At 39.8% G+C, this 16,772-nt stretch overlaps 1 protein-coding gene and 1 long non-coding RNA gene across 2 annotated transcripts; both read left to right on the top strand.

Annotated features, from left to right (window-relative positions):
- Positions 1-1,112: 1,112 nt before the first annotated feature.
- LOC116017385 lies at positions 1,113-3,847 on the top strand. The gene is made up of 3 exons (XR_004097887.1): positions 1,113-1,805; positions 2,097-2,171; positions 3,590-3,847. It is a non-coding gene; the product is annotated as an uncharacterized LOC116017385 (long non-coding RNA).
- Positions 3,848-14,799: 10,952 nt separating this feature from the next.
- LOC116015967 lies at positions 14,800-15,387 on the top strand. Its single transcript, XM_031256135.1, has one exon. The coding sequence runs from the start codon at positions 14,800-14,802 to the stop codon at positions 15,385-15,387; it is 588 nt and encodes a 195-aa protein (XP_031111995.1).
- Positions 15,388-16,772: the final 1,385 nt, after the last annotated feature.

Raw genomic sequence — 16,772 nt, 5'->3', positions numbered from 1 at the left:
ACGCACTTAGACCCTTACCGATCATCCTAAAAGTCGAGCCTACCTACTTGGCTCCTAGGCAGATTCCGGCATCTTCATTACCGACTCGACCTATTCAGTCCATGACCGACCTTTAGACTCAGTGACCATGCTTTATGTTTTTGGGAGCATCTAAGAACACGTGTACGATTCTCCTACACCTCGACGTCAACTTGTGCATGCGTTCTACATGCTTATCATAACGAAAGGAAGGAATTTGTTCCCCAACTTCGACTATAAATACCGCATTTATTGTGAGGTAGGGGATCATTTGGGCTATTTCTATAAGCTATAAAAGAGCTCAGAGACCTCTGACCCACTGTCACGTATCCCGAGCCTAACACTTGAATCAACATATTGCAATGAATTCGACCTCCCGATCGTAACAAATAATCTGGTCACTAGATCGGTAAAATTTGATCTCTTAATCATGGTACAAATTCGATCCTGAGATCAGTAAAAATCTAGACAACCCCTTATAGTCCAAAAGATTTTACTTATGGTTGTGCTCTTTTTCTCTTAGCTAAAACTTTTTTCCACCGAGTTTTTCTTAATCTATTGTTTTTTAACGAGGCAACCGACGTAAGTCATGGACTATATAATCAGGTTTTCCAGCCCGAACCATTCCTCATTAGCTTGACGTCATGGCTCGGACTAGAGGGCTTTTGATAGGAAATATTCCAGGGTTTCACTGTAATACCCCGTATTTTCCTACCACTATTTTAAATATAAATATTAAAAATAAAGGCCTACCTTCTTATTATTAATTATAGATACAATTATTTTACTATGGGCTAGAGATAACTTATCTTTATAAATTACTATTTTAAGATCAAAACATATTAAGCTCATAATTTATATGATTTCTATTATAGGGCTATGGACCAATGAGTTATCTTAAGCTAAGTTATAATTATATTATAACTACTCTTGACCCAACTACCCTAGTCCAAATTGCATAAGCCTTTTTCTATAAATAGCCCAACCCAAAATAGGAATGTTAACCTACCAAATATAGTATGGGAATGTATGCGTAATTTATTACCCTTAGCCTCAGTAGCCAAAACCATTACGCACCTCTCTTCTCCATTCTTGCGGCTGCAATAATGAAGGCTACGGACAACAGCAGTAGCATGGAACTCACCATGAACGTCTATCTCCCATCTTCGTCCCTCTCCTTTCTTAGTCGGCGGCGGTAAGGCTTGCCAGCAGCAGCTACGATGGATCGGGAGTATTCCTGTTTCTCCGGTGTCGAGCAGAGCAACGGAGGCAGAGCAGCAGCTGAACTGACCGAGCTCGGCAACGGAGGTTTGGCGATGGAGCTCCAGTAGCAGTCCTCCCTCTCTGACCGGCGTAGGCAGCCGCGGTGGGCTTCTTCTCCTTGACCAGCGTGTGTAGTGGGCAGCAGCAGTTCCCTCCCCTGTTTTCCGGCGGTGCAAGGTAGCGGACGGCAGCAACGACACTCCTTCCCCGTCCAATGCGAGAAGCATGCAACAGTGGCGATATCGGCGGCGGCGGTGGACTTCGTTCTTTCTCCGGCGAGAGCAATGCAATGCAATGCAAAAGGGACTTCCTTGTTCACAGCAGCAACGTCGGCATGTCACCTCTCTCTCCCGTTTCCGTCGATGGTGGCTGAGAGTCCATATAAGGGTGGTAGTTCGGTGGTGGCAGAGCATAGCAGAAGAAGATGGTGTGGCGTGGTGGTAGGGCTTTCACGTGTTGAGTTGGAGGGTGTGGGTTCAAATCCTTGGGAGCTAAGTGTTGGATTAACATTTTTTGCTATTAAGGTAATCTCCTATTTAAGACTTAACTGTGGTAATTAGTACGGTTAGGATAGTTACAGGATTGCCAGTGGGTTAGTAATTAGATTCTTGGGTTATTATTATCTTTTGTTGAGTACTACTAACTCTCCTCTGGACCATAAGGTATTATTATCTTATGATCATATTATGCTTAAGTATAGTTTAGGTAATAACGATCCTTATTAGTACCTAAAGATTGTAATGAACCAACTAGGAATGTTAATGCCGTTATTATTAATAGCCATAGTGATAGTATTAGATTACATTCATCCTCAGGTTCATAAATTATGGACTTGCTATTGAGATGAGCTTAGAGTTGGCGATTGCTTTTGGATTAATACGCTTCAAGAGGTAACCATCCATGTCTCACTAAAGCTATTTTCACTCATGATCTATATATATGATTTGGTGTTGGAATCCTGTGAATTTCTTGGGGTTATAGCCTTGCTTGATAGTCTGTGAACCTTCATTTGTGGATTATTGGACTTGTGTTCATCATCCTTTGTATCTAGATGTGTATGAGTAATTCTTGTTATGGATTCCATGATTTATTGGCTTCTGAGATTAGTAATCTGTGTATTCTGAGCATGATTTGTACTCTGGAATGATTCATCGTGTATTTTGTTCCGATTCTGGAATCTGTGCGTTGGGGGTGCACGTACGGTGCACACTGGCGATATAATGTGTCCCGCCAGTGTGTTCCGCAAGTGTAAGGGCGAAATGGTGTGGCGCGGTAGTGTGGATCGTGATTTTCTTCCGTGCCTTCGTGCGGTGCAGTCTAACGGACTGGGTTGTTCTGTTGCTTCGTTCCGCCAGGTCATTTGGGATTCTGATCCAGTGTCTGTTTTGAGGTCTTTGAACTCTATTTGATTCATTTTGATTCTGGAATGTGTACTGAGCATCTTGTTGAGTATTCCACCTTGATTCTTGAGTGGTTATCCATGATCTTTGGACATTTATCTTAACCTATTGAGTTGGTATCGCTGGTTTATTCCTTGGTTGTTGTCCTGTGTATGTGTTGTGTTCATATTGTGAGATGAACAATGTTGGTGGGTGATTCTTGTGGGTGAATCTGAGTTGGTATGTGGAGACCTTGAGTCTTTATGAGCATTTCTTAACTTGTTGGATCTTTGGTGATCTTGGGATTTAGTTGGTGAAATTATGGTGTAATTGCGTATGGTGTGGTGAGAGGAATTATATGGGCATCGTTTGCCTCTGTGTTGGGCTTTTGCCTCTGTGATAATGGGCATCGTTTGCCTCCGTGATTGGGCTCGTATGCCTCTGTAGTTGGGCTTATTGCCTTTGTGTTGTGATATGGATATGGTGGTTGGTTTTATGGTTGGTATTGTGATTTGGGGGTGGTGGTTTGGTGCCTATCTTTGGTATAGTGGTTTGATTGGTCTTTGTGGTTACTGGGTTGAGGTTGTACCTCAGTTGGTATCTGTTATTCCTTGATATGTCGGTTTGGTTGGTTCCTTTGTGATTATTCTGTGGAAGTTGTGATTCAGTTGGTATCTTGGTTATAGACTTGTTATCTCGTATATTCGTATTGGATGTTGGTTTCATTGGAAGAGTCTTGGTTTGTGACTTATTCAGCTTATTTTTGTTGAGTCTCTGATTTTAAATAAAGAACAGTTCGTTGGTGCGTATATTCTATACGTTTGTGTAAACCTATTTACAAACTCTATTATATTATGTATCTTCTCACGAGTGTGAGTGGTTGGTTGCTTAGCATTCTTTTGCTAATGGTTTTCTAAACTGTTTTCCAGGTATGCCGTAGTCTGGGCTGAGAGCGCGATAGAGCTAGTCTTCTATTTTGATAAGCTTAGACTAGTTCTTGTATTAGACTTTTGGGCCTGTGAGCCTTAGAGATGGATTATGTATCGACTTTTACGTTTGTATTTACCTTTTGGATGGATGTTTATGGATTTTAGCCTGTGCACCTAGGATGGATTGTACCTTGGTGTGGCATGACACCCTTTAAGGTTTATATGCTTCCGCTATGTTTATGATTAGTTTCTGAGATCTATAGCTTTTGTGTTTAAGTTATGCCTATCTCAGCGAAAAGAAAGTTGGGGTGTCACAGTGCTGGACTCTCAATCCAATCTCTAATAATAATAACCATTATTATTAATAATAAGCTAAGCCCTTAATGAATCGTAATTAGGCATTACTGATGATCCTTAGTACTGAGAGTATAACTAAACCATAATTAATCCCTAGACTAGCATAAATCAATAAGCTCGGATGGCGTGAGCAGCTTCTCGACGTCTTCTCTCCCCTGCTCTCGACGACCTCGCGGCGGTAGTCCAGCAGCGGCATACTTCCCCCTCCTCCTCCCTTCCATCGGCGATGGTCGGCGCTTCGTATAATGGTGGCAAGCGATGGTGTTAGCAGTAGCATGAATTGGAGATTCGCATTTGCATTACTCTGGTCTTAGCAGGTAATTAATGCTTAGGAAATATTCCAGGGTTTTACCTCCCTATACGTTCTATGCTCTTGTTTTGTAGTCGAGTAAAGGTCAAACGGTCCGGGTCAAAGTCGGTTAGTCAATGCTTTGGGCCTATATAAAGGCCATTGACTCACAAGTATAGGGGGCTCTCTTCTCCTATAGATTCTTTCTACCACATTCATGAATAAAAGATCCTAGAAGCTAATTCTCTCTATTTTCTCTTATATACTCTCTACCTTTCATACATATTCCTGCACACACTATTCTATTTTTATAGACATACTCTATACAATTGATTCTACAATTTATTCTATTAGAATACACACTAGTACAGAATTAAGAATATAAGGAGGGCTTTACGCTACACCTCTTAAATAGAGGTGTAGTGGATAGTTGAAAATGGCAATATCGTAAATAAATACATAAAAATATACTACACTCATTCCTTAAAGGTGACGCGAAAAATTATATATTAAAATAATATATTCATTTCCGAGACACACACTACATGTGGGTGACGCGGAAACTTATATATTAAAATTATATATTAGTTTTCGAGACACCCACTACAGGTGGGTGCCGCAAAAATTAAACAAAATAACACACCTCATCAGCGATCGCAATTATTAAAGGAAAAAAAACCCCACATCGCAATGAAATAGCCCCCATCATCTCTGCCATTTCCTACTCCAAACCCTAACCATTTCTTCCTCCATCTCCGCCACCATCTCCAGAGTCCAAACCACATACAACAACCACCACCCATCGCCACCCACCATTTCCTACTCCCTACGCCAAACGCCTCCCTCTCCTCCGCCACAGCAACGACTGCTGAACAACCATCTTCGCCTGCGCCAAACGCCGCCTCCACCGATGACCGCCAAACAGATCTGGAACCATAGAACGACCGCAAGCATCCGCCGAAACCATCGCCACGTCAAATCGCAAGCATCCGCCGATCGCCATTACTACACGCCTCCACTCCTCCGCCGACCGCACACGCCACCACAAGCCTCCGCTGCCCCCACCGCAAGGCTCTGCCGATCCCACAAGCTGGTAAATCCTTTTTTTCCTGGAAGTGGCTATTATGGTACTCCAATTTTGGTTAAGGTCATTGATTGTACTAGGAATAGGTAGTTAAACATGTATTTTTTATTTTAGGTTTTAGGTTTTGTGAGCTTTTACTATAGATAGTTAGAAATAATTGTATCCAATTTAGTATTTGATTTAATTCTGCATTTATGGCCTGCCACTGTCAACAATGGAGTTTCTTACCAGTATATATTCCAATTTATGGAGTCAACATATTATTCTTGAAAATTTTTATTATTGTTTTAATGTTTTTGATGGGTTTTTTGTTGTTCTTTCCTCCAAAGATTAGATTTTACAGATTTTAAGGTTATGAATAAAGTCATGGATATGCACATGGTGCTTCTGTGAGAGTTTTTTTTTTTTTTTTTTTTTTTATGTACACTGCACCTTTCTATTTTTCTTGATTTGAGATGTGACTGAATTTAGTTTGTTTTGTGTAATAGATAATTTAATTTGTTATTGATTTATAAATAATAGTTTGCTTTGTGTAATAGTTTGCCTTGTGCTTTTTATATTTAAGGAAGGAGGAAAGACTGAGATGGAGGGGAGGTGAGCTATTAACTGATAGTTTGTTAATTTTTCCAAGTAATTGAAGTAAGCTGGAAGTTTGATTTGAAAGTCAGAAGCTGAGGAAGAAAATGAGATTGCTGGGGCAATGAATCTCTAAAGAGAGGAATTATAATAGAGGCAAGTATTTACGACATCATAAAAAATGAAATTATATATTTTTTTTAATTTTTTGATAATGAGTAATTTTTTTAATAAACGCATTATAGACATTCAATTCTAAATTAAAGAAATACATATGTATTATTTTTTTGTTGTACTTACTAATTTATATAATTTAATAAGAGTAATAGAGTGTGTACTTAATTTTCAATAAGAAATGTCTTAGGCGCGAATCTCATCTCATTCAAAGTTGGCATAATTGTTAAACATATGTTACGAATATGTTGGATGTTCAACAATTATGTCAACTCTGATTGGGATGGACTTCAAACCTAAGACATTTCTTATAGAAATTAATAGATAAGTTAAAAGTTAACCAAATATTCCATTACTAAAGTTAATACTAACAGAATGTGGAGTTATTTAAGGGAAGAAAAATAATATAATAGAGGTAAAGAAAAAAAGTCATAAAAAAATCTAAAATCAAAATAATCTTAATCATTCATTTGATCAAATAATTTAAAGGACATTTTTTAGTTCCCGTTATAGGTCTAACTTTATTGGCTATTATATACACACACACACACACATTTTTTAGTTCCCGTTATAGTTCCCGTTATAGGTCTCATTTGATTGTAATTATACAACGAGAATCTCTGGCAAAAGTATAATGAAGTTAGACTTCATGTTAAGAATATTGAATAGACATATTGACCAGGTTTATGGGTTTGACCAAATTCGACCATGGCCTTCACCTGGTTTAGAACAAGTGTAGTGTGGAAGGAATGTTGCATTATATTTGTAACGAAAATGCTCATTATATATATATATATGTGTGTGTGTGTGTGTGTGTGTGTGTGTGTGACACTCCTATTTTTAAAATTCGAAATATTTAAAATAAAAGATATTTTATTTATTTAAGAACAGAATTTGAATGTGGAATCGAAAATAACATTTTGAAACACACGGGGTGCTACCTCCACGTTTGGGCTACCAACTAGGCCCAAACGCACATGTTAATAGGGTTCTATCTATCTACAACATTACTGTTGGTAATAAAATACATCATTTAGAAAAAAATATTATTACAAAGAAAAATATATTTTTCTGTCCTTCAAGTTGTTTTGATATATCGAACAATTCAGTAGTTCAAGAAGTTATTTTTAAAGATTATATTTGGATTAGATTGACTCTGTAGTTACTAGTAGACTTAGTTCAGAAGATTGAAGACCAAGGGCAGAACCAGTCAATAAGACAAGTTTAGAAATCAATTTAAGACAGTTAATCTATTAGAGATTAATCCGCAAGAAGATTACAAAAAGCCTTATCTTTCTCCAAAGTAGTTGATAAATGGTTAACTCTAGAATTACTCTAAGAGATTTAAAAAGAAAACTTTAGAGGACAGTTTTCTATACATTAAACTAATCAACTTGGTGAATTTACAGTTCATATCAAGTTCGATTTGATGCTTGAAGGTTACGGGCTATAAACCATTGAAACGTTACTCGAGAGAGCTGCAGTTGAGCGGGAGTCTCAACTTGAATTATTGAGAGATCTTCACTAACTCTTCGAAAAGCTTCGACGTGATTGGAAAGAGTGTGGTGCATCCGTGATGTTCGAAGTGCTTCGCTCTTAATCGATTTGTTGGTAAAACGCATTTAATTGATTATGAATGAAGAGTTGGGCAACCATTTCAGTTATGCCCCCCGATGTAGGAATTGACATTCTGAACTAGGTTACCAAACATCTTGTGTTCTTGAATACCACTCTTATTGCTTGCTTACTGTTCACATGTTAGCGCTTCTCTGCACCATCTTTCGAACTAGTTCACTAGTCACTTACAAAGTGTTGGGTCACTTAGTCATTAACACTTTAATCTAGATATTGAGTTACCCCTTCGCAAACTTCACTTGGTATCAGATCGGGTTCCAAGAACCTTCTTCTTGATTTTTTATCCCTGTAACTCAATAATCCAATCTTTATACTCTGTTTTTCTATGCATTCTTCTGCTATTTCATTTTATATTTAAAGATATGGAAGCGCAAGCGTGACCACCGCAATTAGTAGGCACCAACAATGCGTACTGGAAGGCAAGAACAAGAATCTACTTACAAGCCTAGGGTGTCAATGTATGGTGAGCTGGTACAAATGGATGGCAACATCCAACCCGAACAAATGATGATAAATCAGTAGCATTAATCCCTGTTGATGAATAGACTACTATAGATATTACGACAATTGACAACAATAACAAAGCCCTAAACACCATTGATGTGCACACTCCCACTTCAAGAGATCCTTGACTAAGGTCCAAGAAAAATAATAGGTGAACATCATGCAAGCACACAAGAATATAAACCTATTTGATTTCTGTGCAATCCTCACTTGATGTAAAGAGGCAATTTCCAAAGAATATTCAAAAAATTAAACTTTTCGGCACATCATTCCGTGGGGACCTTGTTACGAGAAGTCTCGTTCTTAACTTTGCTAATGGCACAAACGTGTAGGAGTTGCTATTTTGGAAACACCAAAAACAATGTTGCGGCCACCCACCCTGAGGTTAACCGTGGTTCTGCCGGCGATTTGTGCGAACGGTTGAGCTGGGGGTTTATCGATCTACGTGCGTAGCTAAGGGTCCTAACTCCGTTGAACAATCGATGGCTCGCAAGGGGTAGCGCGACGTTCTGCTAGTTGGGGTGCTGGTTGTAACGCTTTTTCCTCAAGTAGTTCCCGCACTAGCTTTGGCCAAAGTCATCGCACAAGTGCTCAAGGCATATGGACGAGTTATGAGGTCTGCCCACTCTAGCTGGGCAGATTTGCCTAACCAATCAGCACCGCCAGAGTAAGACAAGCGTATAACAATGTAGACAATCGGTCATTCGGTGCACTTGGAGGGCCACGCGCCTAGTTGGACTAGGTTTTCGACCCGTCCGTTTGCAGCTCAGACTTGCAACTATTGTCTAGTCAGTTAGGGATTAGCTAGGTGGTCGAGCTAGACGTCACTCGCCTTACCCGACCAGGAGGGGGGGTTAGGGAGCATTCTGTTGTGAGACTTAGGCAGGATGATTTGTGTAGGTGCATGGCCCACCGGCTTGACGGGGAGGTTATAGTCGGCGATATGGAAAGTAGTTGGGAAACATCGACTAGGAGAGCGCACGTCCAACCTAGCGGTGCGGACCTTGTAAGAGAAATTAGAGACTTGCAGCAAAAGGTGGAGGAGAGAGAAAGGCCAACTACTAAGTCCTTTCTAACTACCTCTCCCTTCACGGCAAAGATATTAGATTACAGCGTACCTCTAGATTTTAAGCTACCCAACCATTCCACATATGGAGGCTCCAGGGATACGCGCGATCACGTGATCCGTTATCGAGCCAAGATGCAAGTGATCGGAGTTGTGAACTTGTTGATTTTTCGGGCATTCTTTCCTACGCTGATGGGTCCTGGGCAAAGTTGGTTCTCATATTTGCTACCACAATCATCACTAGCTTTGAGGTGTTGGCTGAGGAGTTTCTAATGCACTACGCAGGCAATATAAAACCCAAGAAGCAATTTTCAAACTTGGCTTAGGTGCACCAAGATGAGGGGGAGAGCCTGCGAAGTTATTTGGCTCACTGGCAAAAGAAAGTCCAGGCGGTAGAAGGAGAATGGGATGAAAGACAGCCTTGGCATTCTACACAGAATTCTTGCACGCAGACAGGCAGTACAATAAAATACGTGACAAGAATCCTTGGACTTATGCACAGGCCATTTAGAGAGCTAACTAGCTCGATGATTGATACCTTTGATTCTTGACCCTTTTTACCCTATACTTTAACCAATTTTTGATAACAAAGTGCTTTAATTTGAGTGGAATCTATGACTTGTTTGTGTTGTTTGATGTTTTTAGATAAAGTGGGTCACAACGAGTCAATAGGAGGCTTTTTGGAGCATAATGGAACAATTTTAGAAGCCTAGATTTCATTCAAGGAGGATCGGAGTAGTGGAACGCGAAGCGGGAGAAAAGTTGAAAAAATGGCACCACACGGCCGTGTGAGTGGCCGTTTGCCCCCGATGCAGGTTCTGTTTAGCAGCACCACCACACGGCCGTGTGGGTAGCCGTTGTCGCGCACTCTGTACAATATAAAAGCTGATTTTCTACATTTTGTGCCCAAACTTAGAACCCTAGATAACTTAGACTAATTCTCTTTCATTTTGTTAGAGCAAAATAGCCTAGCCTAGCTTAGATCTGCACTACTTACTCATTTTGGAGCATTGTATTGAAGATTTGGAGTGAATCTCAACAATTCTTCTCCTTCATTTAATACCAAAGTGGTTTATTTCTTCATCTTCTCTCTTATTTACATTTGTTGCTTATTTATGCCATTCTTTACTTGAAATTGCTATGTTTACCTTACAAATGAGTGAGTAGCCCTTTATTTGGGTTAGATTAGGTGTTTATTGATTCTATTGATGCTAGACTATGTAATTATTGCATAAAAGGGGTTGAACACCCACCTAGGATTCTTGAGTTTGAATTGGGTTTTATTTCTATCTTTCAATAGTTATTGGACAGTGATTATTGGTTGCCTTTGGAAAGTCTTTCATTACAATGGGAATTGGAGGGAAGACTTGAGCCTTCCCAATCTCAAACCCAATTTCCCTTCTCTGGAAATAGGGATAAATTGAGGCTTACAAAGCTTTTGTTCTTAAAGAATTTTGGTTAATACACCATGGAAATGGGGCAACCCTTGTTCTAATCCTTGTGGGAACTTTGATTCCTTTGTGCTTGCCTCAAGAACCTAGGTATAATGTTATTCCCCTAATATAAGTGTCAAATGCATCAATAGACTAATACACCTAATTCAACCCATCTTTCCCAATTGAATTACCCCCCAGTTTTAATCTTGCTTTCCCTTTAATCCAAAATACCAAAACTCCAAACCAAACATGATTTAGTTGGATCTTTATGGATTCCAATACCTTGGTGCCTAAAGTTTAGGTAACCGTTCTTTACACGCTATAAATCCCAATCTCCAGTGGAACGACAATACACACTGATACCTCTGATTTTATACTATTATTTGCCCTCAATTTAGTTAGTTTTGTTGCTTATTTTCTTTACCTTGGTGAATTTGAGACTCGTTTGTGTGTTACATTTGCTTAAGCTTAGTTTATTCACAAACGGGAAGCAAAGGAAGGATTTTTGGACATCTTGGACAAGTTTCGGAAGCATAGGAATCTACCCAAGGACGGAAAGGAGCAACGGAGCACAAAAAGAGTCAATAGGCAAAAGGAGGGGGCACCACACGGCCATGTGGGTGCCCTTGAGCTTCAACGCGAACAACAGCAAAATCGCTACGCCTCACGGCCATGCACACGGCCGTGAGCATGGCCGTGACCCTGCTGCTGTCTAGTATTTAATTTTCTGGTTTTTGGGTATTCCGAGCCCTAGTTTAGTTTAGCTTATTTTTCCTTCTCTTGAGAGTTTACCCTAGCATAGATTAGCTCAGATTTACACACATTAACTCGTTTACAAGCTTGGAATCGTGGATTGGATTGGAATTACTCTTCAAGTTGTTAGTAAAGTTCTTCTCTTTATTCTTTTACTTCTCAGATTCGTTGCTATGATTTCAATGTTTCATTCTTGCTTTGCTTTATTTACTTTAATAATGAGTGACTAGTTCGCTTATGGGTTTAGATTAGGGATCTATTGCTAATCTTGATGTTCAATTTGTGATTATTGCATAAAGGGATTCAATTGTTTACTTAGGGTTTAGTTGAATTGGGGATTGAATTCTACTTCTTGTTAATTGATGGCCACAATTGATTGCTAGTTTAGGAAAGGTCTTCATTACAACGAAAGTTGGGTGAAGAACTCCAGCCTGACCAATTTCAACCTGATTTTTCCTATTATGATAATAGAGGTAATTTGGGGGCTTACAATGCTTTAGTTTTTAAGGTTATGATTGATACATCACGAAAGTGGGGCAATCTTAGCCTAATTCTGTTTTATTGATTACAAAAGTAGCTGAATTGAATTCTTATGTGCTATAAATCCCCAGGTTAGTTGTTCCTTCCCTAATTCTAAGGTTGTTAGAGCATCAAGATTGCAATACCCCTATTCTGACTCATTCCCTTATCATACAGTTTATTCACTAGTTAATCTGCTTTTCTTTTATTTCTCCTATTTAGTTATCATGTACTTGGATTCTACTAAATTCAATTACTTTAGTGCCTAGAATTTCTTAGTTCACACAAATACGTGTCATAGCCCCAATCCTCAGCGGAACGACATTTACACCATCTTTTTACTATCACCATTTTACTCATCACAATTTTGGCGCCGTTGCCGGAGATTGGTTTATTTGGTTGTGTTGTGTGATTATTTTATTTCTAGCATTAGAGTTAGTGAATTTTTAGGAGATCAAGTTTATTTTATTTTATTTTGCTCTAACCCATAACCAATTTCTTCCAGGAGTGTTTGTGTTTCTGTTTGTGTTTGGCATTAGGTTTCCCTCGTTTTATGCAAACTAGATCGAAGGGGAGCACCAGTCTTCATCCCTACAATCCAAACTTTGAGAAGAATCTAAGCAGGGAGAAGAGGGTGTTGCGCGAATGGCTACGAGAGTTTCAGAACTTTGAAGTAGACATGGATTCCGGAGAGAACATCAACACCAGATAGCTTACTCAGGATGATGTCAACACACTCCAAGATCTTAGGCAGGGAGAGGTTAATGGGCAGAACCATGGAGTTCGTGTCGATCCTCCAGCGCTCAATGTTCAGAATCAGGCACAGAACTTCATGGTTAATCCGAACCCAAATGCATATGTTGGGGGAGGATTGGACATTCCACAAGCTCAAGTCCCATACGGGCCTCAAATTCAGTAGCGTCCTATGTTCTAGCAGGTTGGCCAAGGAGTTGGGATGCAAAATCTTCTCTATCAGATGAATCCCAACCTTTTCAACCAGTTTACTCAGCAATTTTCACAAGGAGTTCCTCCTATGTTCCAGTAGGGTGGTCAGCCACCTATGGCAGCTCACTTAGCTCCTGAGTTTGAAGAGGACTGCATTGTTTATCTAGGAGTATAGGCGAACAACTTCGAGCTGAAGACTTCTCTGATTCAGATGGTTCAAGCTAATCAATTTGGAGGTGCTCGGGTTGAGGATCCTAAGGCTCATGTTGTTCACTTCGACAGGATCTGCCGGATGAATGGAATTCCAGTGATGCCATTAAACTGCGGTTATTTCTTTTTTCCCTAAGAGATCATGCTCTGAGTTGGCTCAATTCCTTTCCTACCAACCATTTTGTTACTTGGGAGCAGCTCTACAAGGCATTCATGCAGGAGTATTGACCTCCTTCCAAGGCTGCTAAGCTTAAGAAACAGATTCAGAACTTCCAGCAGTTTGGTAATGAGAGTCTTTATGAGGCTTGGAAGCGGTTCAAGGAGCTAAGGAGGCAGTGTCCCAAGAATCTGATGACTCCAGGCGACTTCATCTCATCTTTCTATGAGGGGTTGTTAGACAGTGCGAAGACCATACTTGATCCCTCATCTCGTGGAGGTATTTTCATTGATATGGTTCCAGATTATGGTGAGCAGTTGATAGAGAGGATCACTTCGAATACTGCCTACTGGTACAATGAGATGAGTGATCAACCTAAGAAGGAAAAGCCAACTGGGATGTTTGAAGTTGAGGAAAATATGGCAATGCAGGCTCAATTAGACTCCATCCAGCACATGCTCAAGTAGATGATGCAGGTTCTACTCAGAGTGTCCAGGCAGTGATTCAGCCTTCACCAGCTCCACAAGGTTCTTTTGTTCCTAATCATTATCCTATGCTACAGGTTCCTCAGGTCCCTCAAGGGATGGCTATGGTAGCTTGCTGTGCAGTCTGTGGTGGCAATCATACTTCTCAGACTTGCTATTTGTTAGATCCTAGTAGCGAAGTTCCTCAGTCTAATGTGGAACAAGTTGATTTGATTGGATACTCTAGAGCACAAGGACAAGGGCAAGGTTATGGGAACTACCAGCAACAAGGAAGGAATCGGTTTGTTCCCTCTTGGAACAATCAGGGCAATCAAGCAAGAAATCCTCCTCCGGGTTTTCAAGGTAATCAAGGGCCTAGAGGGGATAATCAAGGATCTTAGTGGAGGAACAATCAGAATCAGAATCAGAATTAGGGGCAGTTTCAGCAAGGTAATTAGGGCTATGGGAATAGTCAAGGCCAAGGTTTTTCCAAGCCATCTCAGGATGTGGATATGCAAACTTTCATGAATACTGTGTTGGCTTAGATGAGTAAGTTACAATCTGAGGTGGAGAGTCTTAAAGCTCAACAGCAAGGAAGTGGTAATCAGAATTCTAATTAGGCTTCATCTTCTAGTGGTAGGTTTCCAGCTAGTACAAAGAATCCAAGGCACCAAGTGAATGCAGTCACCACAAGGAGCGGAATAGCCCTGAAGGATCCTCATTTTCCTTCTAATGATCCAGTACCTGAGAAAACTGATAAGAGGGGTGAGGGAGTTGAGATTGAGGATGTTTTTGATGAGAGTGAAGTGGAGCCTGTGATTCAGAGAGACAGTTCCAAAGGAAATGCGCTTGTGCAAGAAAAGAGTACCTCGAGCAAGAAAAGTGAGAACAAGGACAAGAGGACAAATGACTCGGTCATACCTTGCAACTTGTTGCCATTTCCATAGAGATTGTGGAAGTCAAAAGAGACCGAGAGAGAGAGAGAGAGAGAGAGAGAGAGAGAGAGAGAGAGAGAGAGAGAGAGAGAGCATATTCCATAAGATGCTGGATAAGTTCGAGATCTCCATGCCTTTTGTTGAAGCTGTGACTCAGATTTCATCGTACAAAAAGTTCTTGAAGAACATTCTAGGCAACAAGAAGAAGCCAAAGAAGAGTGCAGTGGTGGATCTAAGCAGGGGAGCATTGACTTATGCAGTTCTTCAACATAAATTGCCTCCTAAGCTAAAGGATCCAAGTAGCTTTGTCATTCCTTGCATCATTGGTGGGTTTGTAGTGGGTGATGCTTTGTGTGATCTAGGGGCGAGTGTTAGTCTTATGCCCCACTTTCTTTACAAGAGACTCAACCTTGGTAAACCAAAGCCTATTACTATGACTCTTCAGATGGCAGATCGTTCCATAAAGCGGCCGGTGGGAGTTCTTGAAGATATCCCGGTGATGATTGATCAATACTTTATACCAGAGGATTTTGTTGTTCTTGACATAGAGGAGGATGCCAAGGTTACCATTATACTTGGTAGGCCTTTTCTAGCTACTGTTGGAGCACTTATTGATGTGAAGAGAGAAAAACTTGTAATGGAAGTAGCTGAGAACAAGATTGAGTTTGATATATTCAAGATGGCAAAACACTAGCCATCGTATGTTGATGAGTGTTATATGGTAGATGGGCTGGGAAAGTGCACTGATGAAAGTCGAAAGAAAGAGCTAGGGGACGTGCAAGATCCCTTAGTCACCTCTTAACCTCTTGAGGAAAAACATGCTCTAAAAAGTGGGAGGAGTTTCTTTGGTCCTGATGGTTTCTATAGGAGATGGATGAAGGAGCTCTCTAAGCTCAAAAGGCCGCCATATCGATTGGCCCACACTTGATGTCCATGAGGTTGAGTCAAGTTAGCGACATTAAACTTAGCGCTTCATGGGAGGCACTCCATGTTATCCTTTATTTTTTCGCATTTTATTTTACTGCATTTTCATTATTTGTTTTAGTTTGAGATAGAGTTATGAGTTTTTCTATGTTTACAGGGTGTTATTTTCAACTCATATAATTTCCATAATATTCCCCATATAAATATACACATATTCATAGATTTGTAAATCACATGTCAATACTAAAATATACACATTTGCTACTTATCACATCTTTAAACCCAAATAACATTTCAAAACAATTTAAGGACTCGAACAAATAAATAGCATAGTTGATAGGGAAAAGTAGTTTTGACGGACATAGAAACTTACCTCAAAGTTAAGCTCCAATCTAGGCTCACTCGCAATAGCCACTTCAACAGGAACCTGTGAATCAATCCAGACTTGATCACTTATAGTATTCATCCACATCTTCATACTCTCAATACCCAATAATTAATCCTATTATTATCCTTCAATGGCCACCTAATCATTAGTACGAAATCATGAATAATTATCATCTATAATTATCCCCTCATCCACTTACTCATCATGGTCCATAATTACTATCAACTAATCATTATTCACCTACTAATCATCATTAATCAATTCCAACATCATCACTATTAATTCATAGCGTCATCGTTATGTTAATGTTCATAATTAAACAATGATAATCATCCATCATCAACAATTTAACACCCATAACCATTTCATAGTCCAATTTCTTTGTTAAAGCCCAATCAAACAATACCCAATCCAAATAGGAATTATATTCACTATATCCAACCCTAAGTTGGTTCAAAATAATTATCTAAAAGACTAAAACACATTAAAATTAAAAAAAAAAAAAAAACCAAAGCCCTCGCGACTCAGCCTCTGTGAACCAAGCTAGCGTCCGCGAACAGTGTGATTGTGCGAAGACTTTCCGGCGACCTCCACGGCTCCACCTTCCGGCAATTTCCAGCCTCCAGCCTCCAAGTATGCCGTATGCGGCTTTCTTCAACTTCAACTTCTCTTTACTTTTTTTTTCTTTTTCTGTTGTGTTGTGTGTATTGTTATATATAATACTCCGTATAAACACACTGTGGCTGTTGTGTCATCAAAAAAAAAAT

This window comes from Ipomoea triloba, chromosome 4 (genome assembly GCF_003576645.1).
Source record: "Ipomoea triloba cultivar NCNSP0323 chromosome 4, ASM357664v1".
NCBI lineage: Eukaryota > Viridiplantae > Streptophyta > Magnoliopsida > Solanales > Convolvulaceae > Ipomoea > Ipomoea triloba.
This window is presented reverse-complemented; position numbering and strand designations above follow the sequence as displayed.

Excerpts from the sequence above, each read along its gene's own strand:
- LOC116015967 (XM_031256135.1), top strand. The coding sequence starts at position 14,800 with ATGCTGGATAAGTTCGAGATCTCCATGCCTTTTGTTGAAGCTGTGACT.